This window comes from Cupressus sempervirens, chromosome 4 (assembly GCF_028749045.1).
Source record: "Cupressus sempervirens isolate cs-2001-9-10 chromosome 4, ASM2874904v1, whole genome shotgun sequence".
NCBI lineage: Eukaryota > Viridiplantae > Streptophyta > Pinopsida > Cupressales > Cupressaceae > Cupressus > Cupressus sempervirens.
In genome coordinates, this window is record NC_143121.1 from 679,767,214 (window position 1) to 679,782,528 (window position 15,315).

General features: G+C 34.8%; 2 protein-coding genes across 4 annotated transcripts in view; one reads left to right on the forward strand and one right to left on the reverse strand.

Annotated features, from left to right (window-relative positions):
- Positions 1-15,315, reverse strand: part of LOC149563078 (pyruvate kinase isozyme G, chloroplastic-like) — a 168,045-nt gene that overhangs the window by 10,557 nt on the left and 142,173 nt on the right. For both annotated transcript variants that reach the window (XM_089826498.1, XM_089826497.1), the window contains one exon: positions 6,048-6,110. In XM_089826498.1, coding sequence (XP_089682624.1) covers positions 6,048-6,110 — 63 coding nt within the window. The remainder of the gene's footprint in view (positions 1-6,047; positions 6,111-15,315) is intronic.
- Positions 1-15,315, forward strand: part of LOC149563079 (uncharacterized) — a 142,420-nt gene that overhangs the window by 4,266 nt on the left and 122,839 nt on the right. Inside the window, exon 2 of one of the 2 annotated variants that reach the window (XM_089826499.1) lies at positions 10,421-10,825. The exons of the other annotated variant lie outside the window; for it this stretch is intronic. Coding sequence (XP_089682625.1) covers positions 10,441-10,825 — 385 coding nt within the window. The 5' untranslated portion in view covers positions 10,421-10,440. The remainder of the gene's footprint in view (positions 1-10,420; positions 10,826-15,315) is intronic. 2 annotated transcript variants of the gene reach the window in all.

A 15,315-nucleotide genomic window follows, 5' to 3' on the forward strand; every position in this document is an offset into this window, starting at 1 on the left:
TAGAGTTTCCTCCTTCAATTGTTGTTGGACAAACCCACTCAACATCCATAATTGTAGTTTCAATAAAGTATCAAAAGCCATGTATGAATCAATTGAATCTCTTCATCTCTCTTCATAGCCCTTTATGGAATTTTCTAGCAATTATATTTTAAAATCTCTTTTTGAATAATACTATTATAATAATCCTTTTTACTCCATAAACTAAATTTATTTTATTTTTACTTTTTTGGCACTTTAGTCACTTGAAATTAACCTCATCAAATTGATATAAGCTGTCTTGTAACTTTTAATTTCTTTTAGAGTTAATATTTAAATATTAAATTGTTTTCTGCAAATTCAACCATAGTTGTGGAAAATACAAAAGCATCTTGAAGGTGAATTTTGAATGCACCAACAAACTCATAAGCTCACTAAGATGCAACTTAATAAAAATTGATACTTTCCAAGAGTAGAATATACCTCCAAGAAGTTTGGAATGCACTTCAAATCATGAATTTGCCCTTGAAAAGCATCAGTTGACTCATCTTGATTGCCTGAACACTACACCAATAACTAAACTCCATTCTAACATGGACAATGCTCTACGAATAAAGTTGGAGCTCTTGAGGATGTTGGATAGACCACAAAAACAGTACACTACATTGTTCCCATTAAATTCCTTGTTGAAATAGTTAAACGCTACCCTATTACCAAATAAGGCATAGGGTCACTAAAGATCACAACCCTCCGAACTCATTGAAAATAGAAAAATCTTTCATCGATTAATCTACATGTTATTCATGATTCAAGGAGATAGCCAAGGTAATGGTAAGAGAACTTTGAACAGTCAAATATTGAATGAATAATGCACAATATTGTATACCTTGTTCAATAAAGGATATATTGATAGAAAATTAGACTTTACGAAGAATAACTTCCTAGCATCTTGCAACATATGATGTATAGTATAAAATCAGCTATAATAGGTCATTTTCAACTAGTGCTATCTTAACTTAGTGACAAATTTTAAGGGTTAAGGATACACCTAGGTACAATTGTGTAAAAAATTGATCGCTCCATAACTAATATGTTGACCCTTTTAAGTAGCTTGTAGGAACACCCTTTAAAACTAATAAGCCTACATAGCAGGAAATTTGACCCACTCCCATAGTTAGCAACTTAGCATATGACCTTCCTAAGTTTGTAGATGAACTCTTTACCTTCTTGACGAGGAATCCTTCTCCTTGAAGCTGAAGTAGCAATTTTGGATTTTGGAACCCCACATTAAGTAGCTAGGATATAATACCTACAAGCTGAATTGACCAAAAAATCCTTTTTTGTTCAAGAATATCCAAGCATAACACAACCCATACTCTCTTGAAAACCCATCATGAGCGTATGAGTGGCAGCATCTTTTTCTCATATATTAAATAAATAGTGCATCTTGACCTAACTATTACCTCAAAAATAAATTTAAATACTTCATCAATGCCCAAAAAAACTTGTATACTCAAATCTTTCATTGTTAGAAGTTGCATATCTAATTTCTTTAAAACATATTAAGGATATTATCCATAGTTACACCACCCTGGGGGACGGGGGGACGGCGAAACGGGGGGACAAGTTTCCGGGACGGGGGGACAGAGGGGCCTTAGTTTGGGGACGGCGGGGGGGACGGTGGGGGGACGGCGGTAGGGGACAAGAGGGGTGTATATATCTATGCATATGGTATTTAAAAATGTTAGTTATGAAAATATGTATTGCAATATAGGATGTAAAGATGTAAAAGAGTGAATACTTGAAACATTGCATTGAATTGGACCATCGAACATTAAACATAAATAGTTGAATTTGCAAATAGTGAATAGTAGGATGTCCCCCATCCTCGGTGGAGGTGGTGGAATCTAGTGGCACCGCTGGGGATGGGGAGACGGAGTCCCCAAGTCTCCGGTGCGTTGAAGTCTCCGAGACGTCGGGCAAAAAGGGGGGGGACGCGTCCCCGTGTTACTATGATATTATCCCTCTCTACTAGATTATTGAATAACTACTTAAATATCATTGGACAATATTGGAACATCCCCAAATATATGCATCATCTTGAACTATCAGAGGTAGTATTATTGTACTAATAGAGCTTGTCGAACAATGTTATCAAACCTTGAAATAGATAAAGATGTACCAATAGGAGAATAGTTCAACACCACAAACATTGAGTGCTAAACCAGGATTGATGAGAATGCATCTAATACCTATAATATTCACAATACCAATTATAATTAATGGATCACATTGAGGTTGTACTTTACAAGGGTAATGTAAATGTTGATAGAATATAATGTTTGGTGTATCAAAGTGAATACATTCTATCAAAGTATTGACATCATTGAATTTTGCAAAAGAAGGCACAAGGATCTTTTGTAGAGCTTCATAAAGCATTCCATGATAAATAAGTTTGAAAGAGATCCCAGAGGGAGATCTTAATAGGACTAACATAGTTTCTCAATAAGATCACTCATCAAGGAACTTTGAATTAAGTTTTGGTGTAGAGGGAAGAAAATTTAGAGAAGAAAAGAGATGTTGGAATATTAATATTTTAATTTCTTTTAGTAGTATATGTGTGGGCTATTAAGGTTTTCAAAGGTCAAAAGAACTTTGAAACTTGAAAGCAATACACTTAGCAAAGCAATTACATAGAGATTATGATGTAACATAATCACCACAAACAATTGTTATTGGTTTGGTTTAGGTTTCCATATAGATGATTAATTTCTCAAATTTCTTAAGAACATCAAAAATAAAAAATCACGTTAATAGATTTTTTGTGGTTTTGCAAGGAATTTTTTGAAGGAGAGGTGTAGAGTTAGATGGAAGATTTAAAGAAGTAGAACATTTAGAAAAATATATTTCTGAAAATCAATAAATACTTCATCTAACATACCAAAATATTATTTTATAGAAGACATTGAATGCCCAAATGATTTGGAGAAAGACATATACATTATCTGATGGAATGCATTCACCAAACTTTAGAAATAAAAAGGGGAATATAATTTTTTTTAAGAAATTAGCTATCAAGGATGTGCTCTCTAGAATTTGGGTTCAACAATATGTAATGTATGGAATCTAATACAGTTAAAGGTGGCCACTTTAAACCAACAAATTTTTATATTACCTCAAAATGTATTCGCAGAAGTAAAGAAACTTTTAAATAGAAATGTTGGAAATATTCTACGTTGACACTAAGAGATTCTTTCTAATTATTCATTAAAGAAAGATAAATACCTAATTATAAAAAATAAAAAACAGCTTGATAAAATTCTATTTTCATTTGAAGATGAAATCACTAACAGAAAGGAACCTAACACCACAAATTGGAGCTCTTGGCCCAGGACTCCAACACGTAGCACTATCATCCTTCACCAATCAAATCAATTTCAAATCATACAAAAATGCTCATATCTAATGTTAAATACAATCTGACCAAAACATAGGGATGAGAAAACAATTTAAGACTGTTTAAGGGTTTTCCTCAACCAAACCCCAATTTCGGTCTTTTGACCTCCATGAATAGCCAAAGGGAAAGAGGCAAAAAAGAGAGCTTCTATACCCTGGTTGCATTCAAGAATGTTCGAAAATCATGAATATAAATTACATCAAAATCAGTTATGACAAATATATATAAAAAAAGAACTATCAAACCTAAAGTCTATATACTCTGCCAATGACACTAAGTCTCTAGCCATTGAATCTGTTCGACCACAATTTTCCCTCTTGACTGGGATTGGATCCATCCTCGCCTGCTTTTAAGCTGTTTCTTCTTGTACAGGGATGTAGATTCTGTTGATTCATTTCCACTAATTATAGGGGACAAAAAGGACAAAGGGGCAATGAATAATGAAATGAACTACATGGATGAAAATCCCACACCAACTTTGTAACTACCAGATACATGGAGGTGCCCACCCACTCTACATGACAAAAGATAAATCAGAAACTCGAGTCAAACAAGGTAGTGGGCCCTAAACCTAAATCATGTCATACAACTTTTAAACCATGTCTTCATCCACATAGATAAGTAACCCTGAACTAAATTAGGACTTAAAACTATGCCCATGCAAGTAAGAAAAGCCAGTAATAGACTAAAACTAGGATGACAAATAGGGGTTCTACGTTTTCATCAACGAAAAAGGGCATGTTATGCAAGCAATAGCTGAGTTCATCAAAGCATTGTAATTCTGCAAAGTATTGTATCTCATTAAAATTCATCATCTGTAGAAATGGTGAATATATCTGGTAAACTAAATTTGTTGTACAAGATCTTTTGATATAATGATCAATTCATATTTTATTAAACGTTTTTCACATGAAACTTCAACATACTCCACCATAGACTCAGATGTGGCATTATATCTCAAAGAGGGATGGAAATGGTGAAGAAGATCCTCAATTAGCTGCATCTATCTCTCCAAGTTTAGAAGAAAAACTGCCTTTGAATGTTGCATGAATGGTGCCTCTTTAACTTTATTAATTGCTTCTTGATTCAAAAATTGTCAAGCTTTGAACCCAACAAACCATCAAAATCTGAATCTTCAAGCACTAGATCATTATTAAAGTACACATGTTGAAAATTATATAACTCTGATGGAAAACTTTCTCATCCATCAGCTTCTTGTATAGAAGCAAAGAATGGGAACTTGACCTTCTAATGTTTTTACTTCCTCTTTCTCAATGTCTTCTTGGCATTTTTCATCATCTATAGTCACTCTATCATACATTTAATTCCCTAAAACATGCTACAGTAATATACTCTTCCACAATTCATTGAGAGATTTTAACATTTCAATACCTTTGTGTTTATGAATCATGACTGTATGTGCTAAAATCTTTTCTACACCTTTATGTTCTGAAAAAAAGAGTCTTGGGCTGCATTCATTGTCACTGAAACATTATTACATCTTGTAGCAGCCTTTTTCTGGCACACGTTCATCAATAACCACTGAATATCCAGCACTTGCTTTCTCACTGAGATATGTGGGGTCTATACAAAGATGAGTCGAATCTCAGGAAGAAATTCACTGTACTATACCCAAGATCTACTCTCAAGGTGTTTAGAAAACTGTTGAGATCTGCTAATGAGACTTTCACCTAGAATTTAGATCTGATAAATGTCTCTAGACCTGAATTATCTTCAAGAAAGCATATTATTTATCTAGCTGCAAATATTCACTGACATGCTACATTTGGGTGCTAAATAATGAAAGTATCACCCAAAATCGCAAAACAAAGCAGATACAAACAGGAAAAGAAGCCATCAATGCACAGGATCTGTTCCTCTTGCATTGGCAGCCTACAGAGGATTATCGATTTCCTATAATATACTTGTCTAGTACTTATTTATGCTTGCTGCTATCTAATGTTTAAATACACATGGGAGGTCCAATTTGATACAGATCTTCCAAAGTTTCTGTATTTCAGAATTTGCAGTTATTAGGAAACACTGCAACCTCATGTTTCTGCATTGCTTGAAAATGAAAACAGAATGTTTGTTCAGAAACCTGTTATAGAAGTATAGGTTTCAATAGGAAATTTGTAATATATAACAAACAGTTCCCCAATTTGCATCTTCAAGCAAAAAGAATATGAAATTTCTAAAATACTAGAGGCAAGTCCTTATTCCACTAAGTGATTATTTAATTCACAGTCCTCATTCCACTAAGTAATAAATTAGTTTACAAGAGATAACCAAATATAGCAGAATCTCTCTGTTGGTTCTCTTCAAGTTCCATTACATGCATTTGAAGAAAAGTCCAAATTCTTATGAAAGAAGCACTAACCCAGTACCTAATATTAGAATATGATACGAGTTCACCATTGTTTGGGGATATTGGAACCCATTTGAAACAGCACTTTCATAAATTGTTGATAATCGTGGCTTCAAGTTTTAGGAACAGGCTGATACATTCCTAGATTCTAGCCTTCCATGCGAGCAACCTCATTTTCCTTTTTCCATTTACTTTTAATTCCGAACTATCAAAAAATTGTGCTTTAAAAAGGTGGCAGAAGCTTACTTGGATTAAAGGAACATCCTCAATTGGAAGTTCTGCTCCAAGATCACCCCGAGCAACCATAGCCTGAAAGAAAGTGAACGAACCATTCAGTCATGTAGTAGAGCATTTAAAACTCAGAAAACCAAATATTCATACAATATAGATGTGAGAGAAACTTTACTACAACTATTAAATATCAAAACTTTAAAACATTGCATATGTTTCATCATGCAGCACGCATGAAAATTCTCCAGGATTCAGATTGTAATTAAGTGTAAGACTCTGAAGTAAATTTTATCAATATCTACTTACATCAACTTCTGTAACACAAAACAATTGCTTTTATATTTTAGTTATGAGCCATACAACATGCTCCAAAATGGTTTTAGAAAAACACAGCCATTTCCTATGTGGATGATGTCTGTAACAGTAATGCAATCAAAAGGGAATAGTGTATGAAGGCAGTCGGGGACTTGTATATTGTTATAAAAGGAGATGAACATACATATTATCTTCTTGTGTATATTACTCAATTAATTCATAATTACATTGTATAATGAGCAATGCAATGGATCATGCTATGGTGCCGCTAGATGTGTTTCAAACCTTACAAGTGCTGTTAAGAAATTCTTGGACGTGAAGAGTAAGGTGGAAGGACAATTCCAAAAGAGATTTCATGGTCAACAAAAAGATTGAGTAGTCAATATACCAACTCCTGGCAAGGTAACATTTGTTTCTAGCTGCCACATTGCATGGCTTGGAGAAAAACTCTGGTCTCAAGAGACTATTAGAATATTATAATGTTGCTTTAATGGTCATCTTAGTTAGTCTTTAGTTTATTAGGTAGTTTCTATTTTTGTCTTTAGTTCATGATTGTTTCTTTTAGAAACATCATCTTTGTAAATCTATATAAGGAGCTTTAATCTCTTTTGTTTAATACAGCAACACATTCATTATTTTACCATAATATAGTATCAAAGTAGGTTAATGGGATTTCATAGAACTTGGCAATTTTTTAAGAAACAATTGAGCCTCTTTTTATCTGGAATTTTTTTCCAGAAATTTGCTTTTCAATTTTTAGAAATAAAAATTGTTAAGAGGTATTTTATGAAACTTTTGTGGTTCGTCTTCGAGGATGTCTGTTGGAAATCACAAGCCTAGTAAACGGTTTTGATCTCACGATTTCTTGGTTGCAGCAGAAGTCTCTGATTTTTAAGGGTTGCATGTGCTTACATGTTGCTTGCATGTGTTGGTTTACAATGCGAAGTCTCGTGTTGTGCTGCCCTTAAAATTCTGAAGCATTTTCATAATTTTTTCCCTAAAAAAATTTCTAATGGGTTATTATAAATTTTTCCTTTAAAAAATTTCTTATGGGTTTCTGTAATTTTTCCCTCGAAAAATTTCTGATCTTGTAATTTGCAAAGTTGCACGAGATTCCTTCGTAGGTGTAAGCATATGCTTTCGCACCCGATTTTTTCAACTTTTTAAATTGGTCCTATGGGGAAATTGTTCTTGTTTCTTGTTGGTTTTTGTTGCTAACAATGTCTTTGTAAGGTTTGTTTTGCATAGAGGCAATGTCCCGATATAGTGTTGAACTCGAACTTGAACCATGAGTTTAAAGTTCAAGTTCGAGTTCGAAGGTTCACATGGTTTAGGGTTCAAATTTCAAGTTCAAGTTCATGTTCAAGTTTGCAAAGTCAAAGTTCAAGCTTCAATTTCAGAGGTCCACCATTGCCAGGCTTGAAATACGGGTTCGGATGCAGATTCATTGGTGCAAGAGTTCAGGTTCAAGGTTAGGAATCAGAGGTTCAGTTTTATGATTCAATATTCAAAGTTTGAAATGCAAATTAGTTAAAGATTCAAAATCAAGTTCAAAGATTTGAACATGCATTGTCCAAGGTGCAGATTCGCCAATTAAGAGACACGATTCAATATAATCGGTGGCAAACAAGTGCAAGTTTTTAAATTCATGATTCAAAGTGCCAAATCTGGCTAGGGATCTTCTTTGCAAATTTCATTTAGAATCAAAGAATCTCATGTTCAAAACTTTACCAGATAGTTATTAATGAGGCTTATATAAGAAGTGTATATGGCCAATGCCGATGAATGCATATCAAAGAATTGAGTAGAACTTTCAAATAAGATATAGTAAAGCACCCAATGCTCTTCCCATGATGTCAAATTATTTGTGACCCAAGCTAGTCATTGTTATGTATGGGAGAACACATGATGTGTGTGACATGTTCAATAAAATGTGTGGCACTATTGTCTCCAATTGCCACATAGGAGATTACAGCAAGGATCATCAGGTTACAACTACAAGTAATAAAATAGAGATGAGCCATCTTTTAAAGACAGAAACATTCATTATGAATGTAAAGTTGTTCGAACCTCTCTTGTGTTTAAACATAGTATTGATGCTCTTTGGCACTGAGCATGAACTCACGCACTCTACAAGTTTCTTTCAATGTGCCCGCGGCTTAGAATGGTGAAGATGTATAGAGAGTGATTTCCTCCCCAACATGCGACATCTAATTGGAATGCTCTGAAAAATATGGAGAATGGACACGGCTCGAGAAAGTATTAAAGAAGACATCGATTGCATGCACCAATTGTTTGACAGAATGTACAAACATGAATAGGGGTCGTATCTCAGGGATAGTCTCAAGGAATGGCAATGCTTCAAAACAACTTAGTGTCAAGCTTTCAAATATAGATCACCAGGCTATTGCAGAAAATGTGAATTGAATTCATGCTCAAAGATTACTGATTATGACCTCAATCATTATAAATCATTGGGATCCTTGCAACCATGTTAAGTGCAACAGTACAGAAACCACATGGATTCGTTTAACAAAATGCCTGAGAAATAGAGAGAGGCTACAATGGCTGCAATATTTGATGAATGTTTCAAAGCATTGGGTCATCTTTTCTTACAGATGATCGTGTTGGGTCTACCATGTGTGCTTAGATTCTGACTGTCACAAAACACTTGTCCCATGATTAAAGGTGAAGGAGTAAAAATATTCATGACATGCTTCTTAGTAAGGAAGAATTATACAGTCAAGCACATAGTACAACCTGAGCTTGTAACAGATGTTGATGGGAATTCAAACACCAAGACATGTTGGATGCCTAGAGTCAATATGGAATCTTCACATAGCATAGAAAATGTACAATGAAGGGTAGTGCTACACGGCATTGTATCTAAACCATTTGATATGCAAGAGATGATTTTCAAATGCACAAGCATGTTGTGATTCCATTGACTCAAAATAGAGTTGTTTGAGTTATTATAATGGGATTGATATGATCACCACATCAAGACACCCTACGGGAAAATGACAATGGTTGACTCATGTCAAACCGACCTAACACCCAAAGCTGATCATGAAGTATCACAGAAGGATCGGGCTTTGCCATTTCTCCAATTTTCTTCTTATGCATAGCGAAGGAAATTGAATGAACCATAAAAACCCATCAAGCCCGATGATTGAATTGCAACTTTAATATTGTTATAAAGTTGTGATGTTTGATTATTGTGAATGATATGAACATTATGTTGTCAAGTGATGAGAATATAAGGAAAAAGAAAGGATATACTTTCCCAAGAATCAGTTATAGGCAACGGAAAGTGAGAATGAGATTATTTAATGGATAATTTCTAAGGAAAAGAGGTTCTTCTTTTTCCAGCAGTCCTAAGGCTACAGGGGAAGATCATATTTTCCGAATGTTGCTTGTAACAGAGAATGAGAAGGTGGTTTTATTTTCTGTATTCTATTTGTAATTGCAGGGGCAGGTTATCATATAATTTTCTGTTTTCTGTTAATAATAAAGGTAGGTTATGTTTGTCAGATCTTATGATATGAAGATGTAATTCTTGGATCATTGTGGATCATATGGTCACATCTTTCATGTTTTGAATCCAGTTTTGTGGTTATTCATAGTTGCAGAATAAAATAATGTTTCTCTCCATTTCTCCGTGATGTAAAGCGGATTGATTGATTGGTTGTATGGCTATTTTCTATTCTTTCTCTCTTTATTCTGTTCATAAACCTTGTAATCACATTCATTCCATATTGATGGGTGAATGTTAGCAAACCTTCATGTCTTCAGCTTAAAGACATAATCAATTTATCTAATTCATTGAATATCTTTTCACGAGGGAGTTGTACCTCTTAATTCAAATGAGAGTTATCAATCAAAGATAACTCGTCCAATTGTTAGTATCTTTTTGTTCTTCCATTTGGGCGTATTAAGTCATATTTTGCAATTTTTTTTGAAGGAAAAATCTGTTTACTAACAGACTTTTGGCGACTCTGTTGGGAAACTGGAAACAAAGATTCAATGCCTGACATTTGGTTTCTTGGTTTTCATTTCGTCTCTGTGTATAGGAGACTGGCGACTTTGTGCAATGACTATGTTGACTAGAAAGGTCACAACAAAGAGACTTGATCCTACCATCCCCAAAATCCTTCGAATGTTGGACGAAGTGTTGCAAGACTTCTGGGAGCACTGCAAAGAGAGTATTAAAACAAACCTCAGCCTAGAAGATGATCACACTTCTACCCTACTATGGAGAAGTTTGTGTTACAGATATCACAAACGGAAAGATCTAGAAGAGTACAAGAAAAGTGTACAATGGCTTAAGAAGGAACTGGAGGCAGACGATGATGAGACCCCAGTTATTTTGTTTTCCTCCCTCTCGAGAAACTACCTTGTTATGAATGAGCAAGAAGTCCAGCAAGAAACTTTGGAGTCTCGCGAAGAGCAAGCATTGGTGAGTCCAAATGAACAAGGTATGGAAAACCCAATGAATATGGAAGAAAATATTTTACATGATTCCACTTTTCTGCCTGAATTTCAAGGTTTTAGTTTTGAAACTCTAAAAGAACATTCCACTGTGTTAAGGTTTGTGGATCTCAGTGATCACAGTTAGCCTTCCTTTGACTGTTGACTGAAATGAATGGAGGTAATATATGTTTGATGTTATTATATTTGCAAAAATGAAATGTTAAACAATGTCTTTGCTCTGATCACAGGTACTGAAATTTCCGTAAATTGATATTCTTCACTGCAATCAGAATGGCATATTAATATGGTTGCAAGAGGACATGACTCTGAAGAGTCATGTCTCTACGTGGCCCAAAGGCCACGTAGAGGCATGCCTCTTCGGAGGCATGTCACTTCATAACAAACAAATCTTGCTTAATTATAAACCTGACAACCATTAGTCCAATAACATGTAATGAGACATGAATACTATATATATATATATATCTGCCCATAACAAATGGAGCCTGATCATAATGAATTCTGCCGATAAACATGATCTCAGTGATGCCGATAATACATATGTTGTTTCATGGACATATGCATATATCCCTGTGATATAAGGTATCAACAGTATTTTCAGTAATATGAATTTATTAATGTTTTCCATTATTAATATTATGGAAAACATTAATAAATTTTATAACTAAATATAATATATTATAACATATGTGGATAATATATATTATTGGATTAAGTAAAAATAACGATGGATCTCGTATAGACATGACCGTTAGGAAGACATTAAATAGTATATATATAAGGAGGAATACATGGAAAAAAGGGGAGGGGAGACTGGAATATACAATTTGGTTTACAAAGGGAGGCTAGAACAAGTATCGAAGGAAAACTTGCATTCCTAGCAAGGGGCACAAAAAACAGATAGCATATTCTTAGTGAATGAGGGAACTAGTGAGGAAGAAGTAAAAGAGGAGTCCACACAAATTGGGAGATTATTACAAATACAAATACCATGCCAACGATAAGAACAAAGGAATGTGGAAGGGAAAAATACCAAGGACAAGAACATACAGATGGAGACAATTATCCATTTTCTAATACAAGACAATCATTGCAGAAAAGATATTCATTTCTGAGTCTATTCCAGCATTTAGAACTCTAGGAAATATTATGACCACAAGGGAAGATTCAGATTAATAGTTGGAATGATATTCAGGCAGATAGAATGATGCATATTCACATGCGGATAGCAGAGGGATGGTCAAACTAGATGAAACGTAGAATTGTGGGAATAGACAAGCAGAAATAAATATGGTGGACTTGGATCACAGATCGCATCACATGCATATATGATGAGATTGAGTCGCACTATGAAACTAGAGATATCGGGACTTAGTTGCACATGATTGGAGGGGTAACTATATCATTCGACACCTATTGATATGTATGAAGGATGGAGACAAGAGGAATCAGATAGATACACTTGAAATATCTCCTCTATATGAAACGTTAGCCTGATGATCAATATCTATGCTGAATACGCCAGTCACACCAGAAAAAATTATATATCAATTTATGACAATCAGATACTAAAGGACATGGAGATATGAATGTATATTAATGCAAATGGATGTGTAATGGATATTAACAGAGGTTGATTAGAATTCTCTAGCAATAGCAAAGAGTTAGAGAGTAAGAAGACAAGGAAGGGGATTACAAGCATTTACAAAAGACAAAGGAACTGATCAAATTAAGTGACAGTAAGATTTGAAAGACAACCAAAAAATAGAGTCAATAGAGATTGCGATAGCATATACAACGAAACTTAGAGCAACTGGGACAAGAGAGATAAGTAATAACAAAAAATAAAGATTCAAATATACCAAAGAAATATATAATTATCAATTGCAAAGATCACTAAGGTATGCCGTATTGAAATGTTGACGTACATTTTATTGAGGGATTTTATCAATCATATGTGCAAGAGAACTCCATAGTTCTCATAGAGATCAAGTAGACTCTTGGTAGAGGACATTCATATGAGTGTTGAGTTCCTCTTCAATAGGACTCAGAGACTAGAGGGAATTCCTATGAGAATGTCGGGTTTTCAAATTGGAACCCAAAGACAGAGATTTGTAGAGAATCTCTTAGAGACAATATGTATTGTAGTGGTCAAACATATGCATATGACAGAGATAAGAGACTTGGCAAAGGTGAGATCTCTACCAAGTAGTGTTACCAGAGATCCCAAAGATGCCTAAGGGAGAAGCTCTTTCTATGACAATTACCTAATCAAGATAAAGTCTCACCAAAGTACCATTGGAGAAAGGATCTCTCCCGAAGGATTAGGAAGGGTAGCTTGGGTAGTATTTAGATTAATATTTACTTAAATCTAATATTGCTAATATGTTTTACATACAATTTTCTATATTATACTGACGAATGGTTGTAGGTTACAACATTCAAACCTAACCAGAAAGCGGGGACATTACACTGCAAGCAATCCCTTTTGTCTCTGTCGTATACCACCTCTATTTTCTCAATGGCTAAGCACTGGTCTCCTACCAAAGTCTTTTTGGATTCTTCATGTCCCTTATGGTCCACATCCCCAATCAAAGCCTATTGTAAGCAAGCAATCGCACCTGAGGTTTTTAACTTTGTAAATTGGTCCTATGGGGAAATTGTTCTACTTTCTTGTTGGTTTTTGTTGCTAACAATGCCTTTGTAAGGTTTTTTCTACGTAGAGGCCACGTCTTGATTTCGTGTTGAACTCGAACTTGAACCACGAGTTTCAAGTTCAAGTTCAGTTCAAAGTTTCACATGGTTCGGGCTTGAGCTTTCAAGTTCAAGTTCAAGTTCAAGTTCGAGTTCGAGTTCGTAGAGTCAAAGTTCAAGCTTCAATTTCAGAGGTCCACCATTGTCAAGCTTGAAATATGGGTTCTGATGCAGATTCACTGGTTCAGAAGAGAAGCATATTCACTGGTTCAGAAGAAATGTAGATTCATTGGTTCAGGAGTTTAGGTTCAAGGTTCAGAATCAGAGGTTCAGTTTTATGATTCAATGTTCAAAGTTCAAAATATAGATTAGTTAAAGATTCAAAATCAAGTTCAAAGATTTGAACATGCATTGTCCAAGGTGAAGATTCACCAATGAAGAGTCACAATTCTATATAATTGGTGGCAAACAAGTGCAAATTTTTAAGTTCATGATTCAGAGTGCTAAATCCGGTTGGGGATCTTCGTTACAAATTTTATTTAGAATCAAAGAATCTCATGTTCAAAACTTTACCAGATAGTTATTAAAGAGTCATATAAGAAGTATATATGGCCAATGCCGATGAATGCATATCAAAGAATTGAATAGAACTTTCAAATAAGTTATAGTAAAGCACCCAGTGCTCTTTCCATGATGCCTGATTATTTGTGACCCAAGCTAGTTACTGTTATGTATGGGAGAACACATGATGTATGTGACATGTTCAATAAAATGTGTGGCATTGTTGTCTCCAATTTCCACATAGGAGATCACACCAAGGATCATCAGGTTACAAGTAAAAAAATAGAGATGAGCCATCTTTTGAAGACACAGAGACATTCATTATGAATGTAAAGTTGTTCAAACCTCTCTCATGTTTAAACATAGTATTGATGCTCTTTGGCACTAAGAATGAACTCACACACTCTACAGGTTTCTTTTAATGTGTCCATAGCTTAGAATGGTGAAGATGTATAGAGTGTAATTTCCTCCCCAACAAACGACATCTAATTGGAATGCTCTAAAAAATATGGAGAATGGACACAGCTCGAGAAAGTATTAAAGAAGACATCGACTCCATGCACCAATTGTTTGACACAATGTCCAAACATGAATAGGGGTCGCATCTCAAGGATATTCTCAAGGAATGGCAATGCTTAAAAAATACTTAGTGTCGAGCTTTCAAATATAGATCGTCATGCTATTGTAGAAATGTGAATTGAATTCATGCTCAAATATTACTGGTTATGACCTCAATCATTATAAATCATCGGGTTCCTTGCAACCATGTTAAGTGCGACGGTATAGAAACCACATGGAATCGTTTAATAAAATGCTTGAGAAATAGAGAGAGGCTACAATGGCTGCAGTAAGTAATCTTTTCTTATAGATGATCATGTTGGGTCTACCATGTGTGCTCGGATTTTGACTCTCACAAAGCACTTGTTGTCCTGTGATTGAAGGTGAAGTGGTAACAATATTCATACAATGCTTCTTAGTAAGGAAGAATTATACAGTCAAGCACATGGTACAACCTGAGTTGGAATAGATGTTGATAGGAATTCAAACACCTAGACATACTGGATGCCCAGAGCAAACATGGAATCTTCACATAGCATAGGAAATGTACAATGAAGGGTAGTGCTATGCGGTACTGCATCTAAACCATTTGATACGCAAGGGATGATTGTCAAATGCATAGGCATGTTGTGATTCTAATGACTCAAAATAGAGCAGTTTG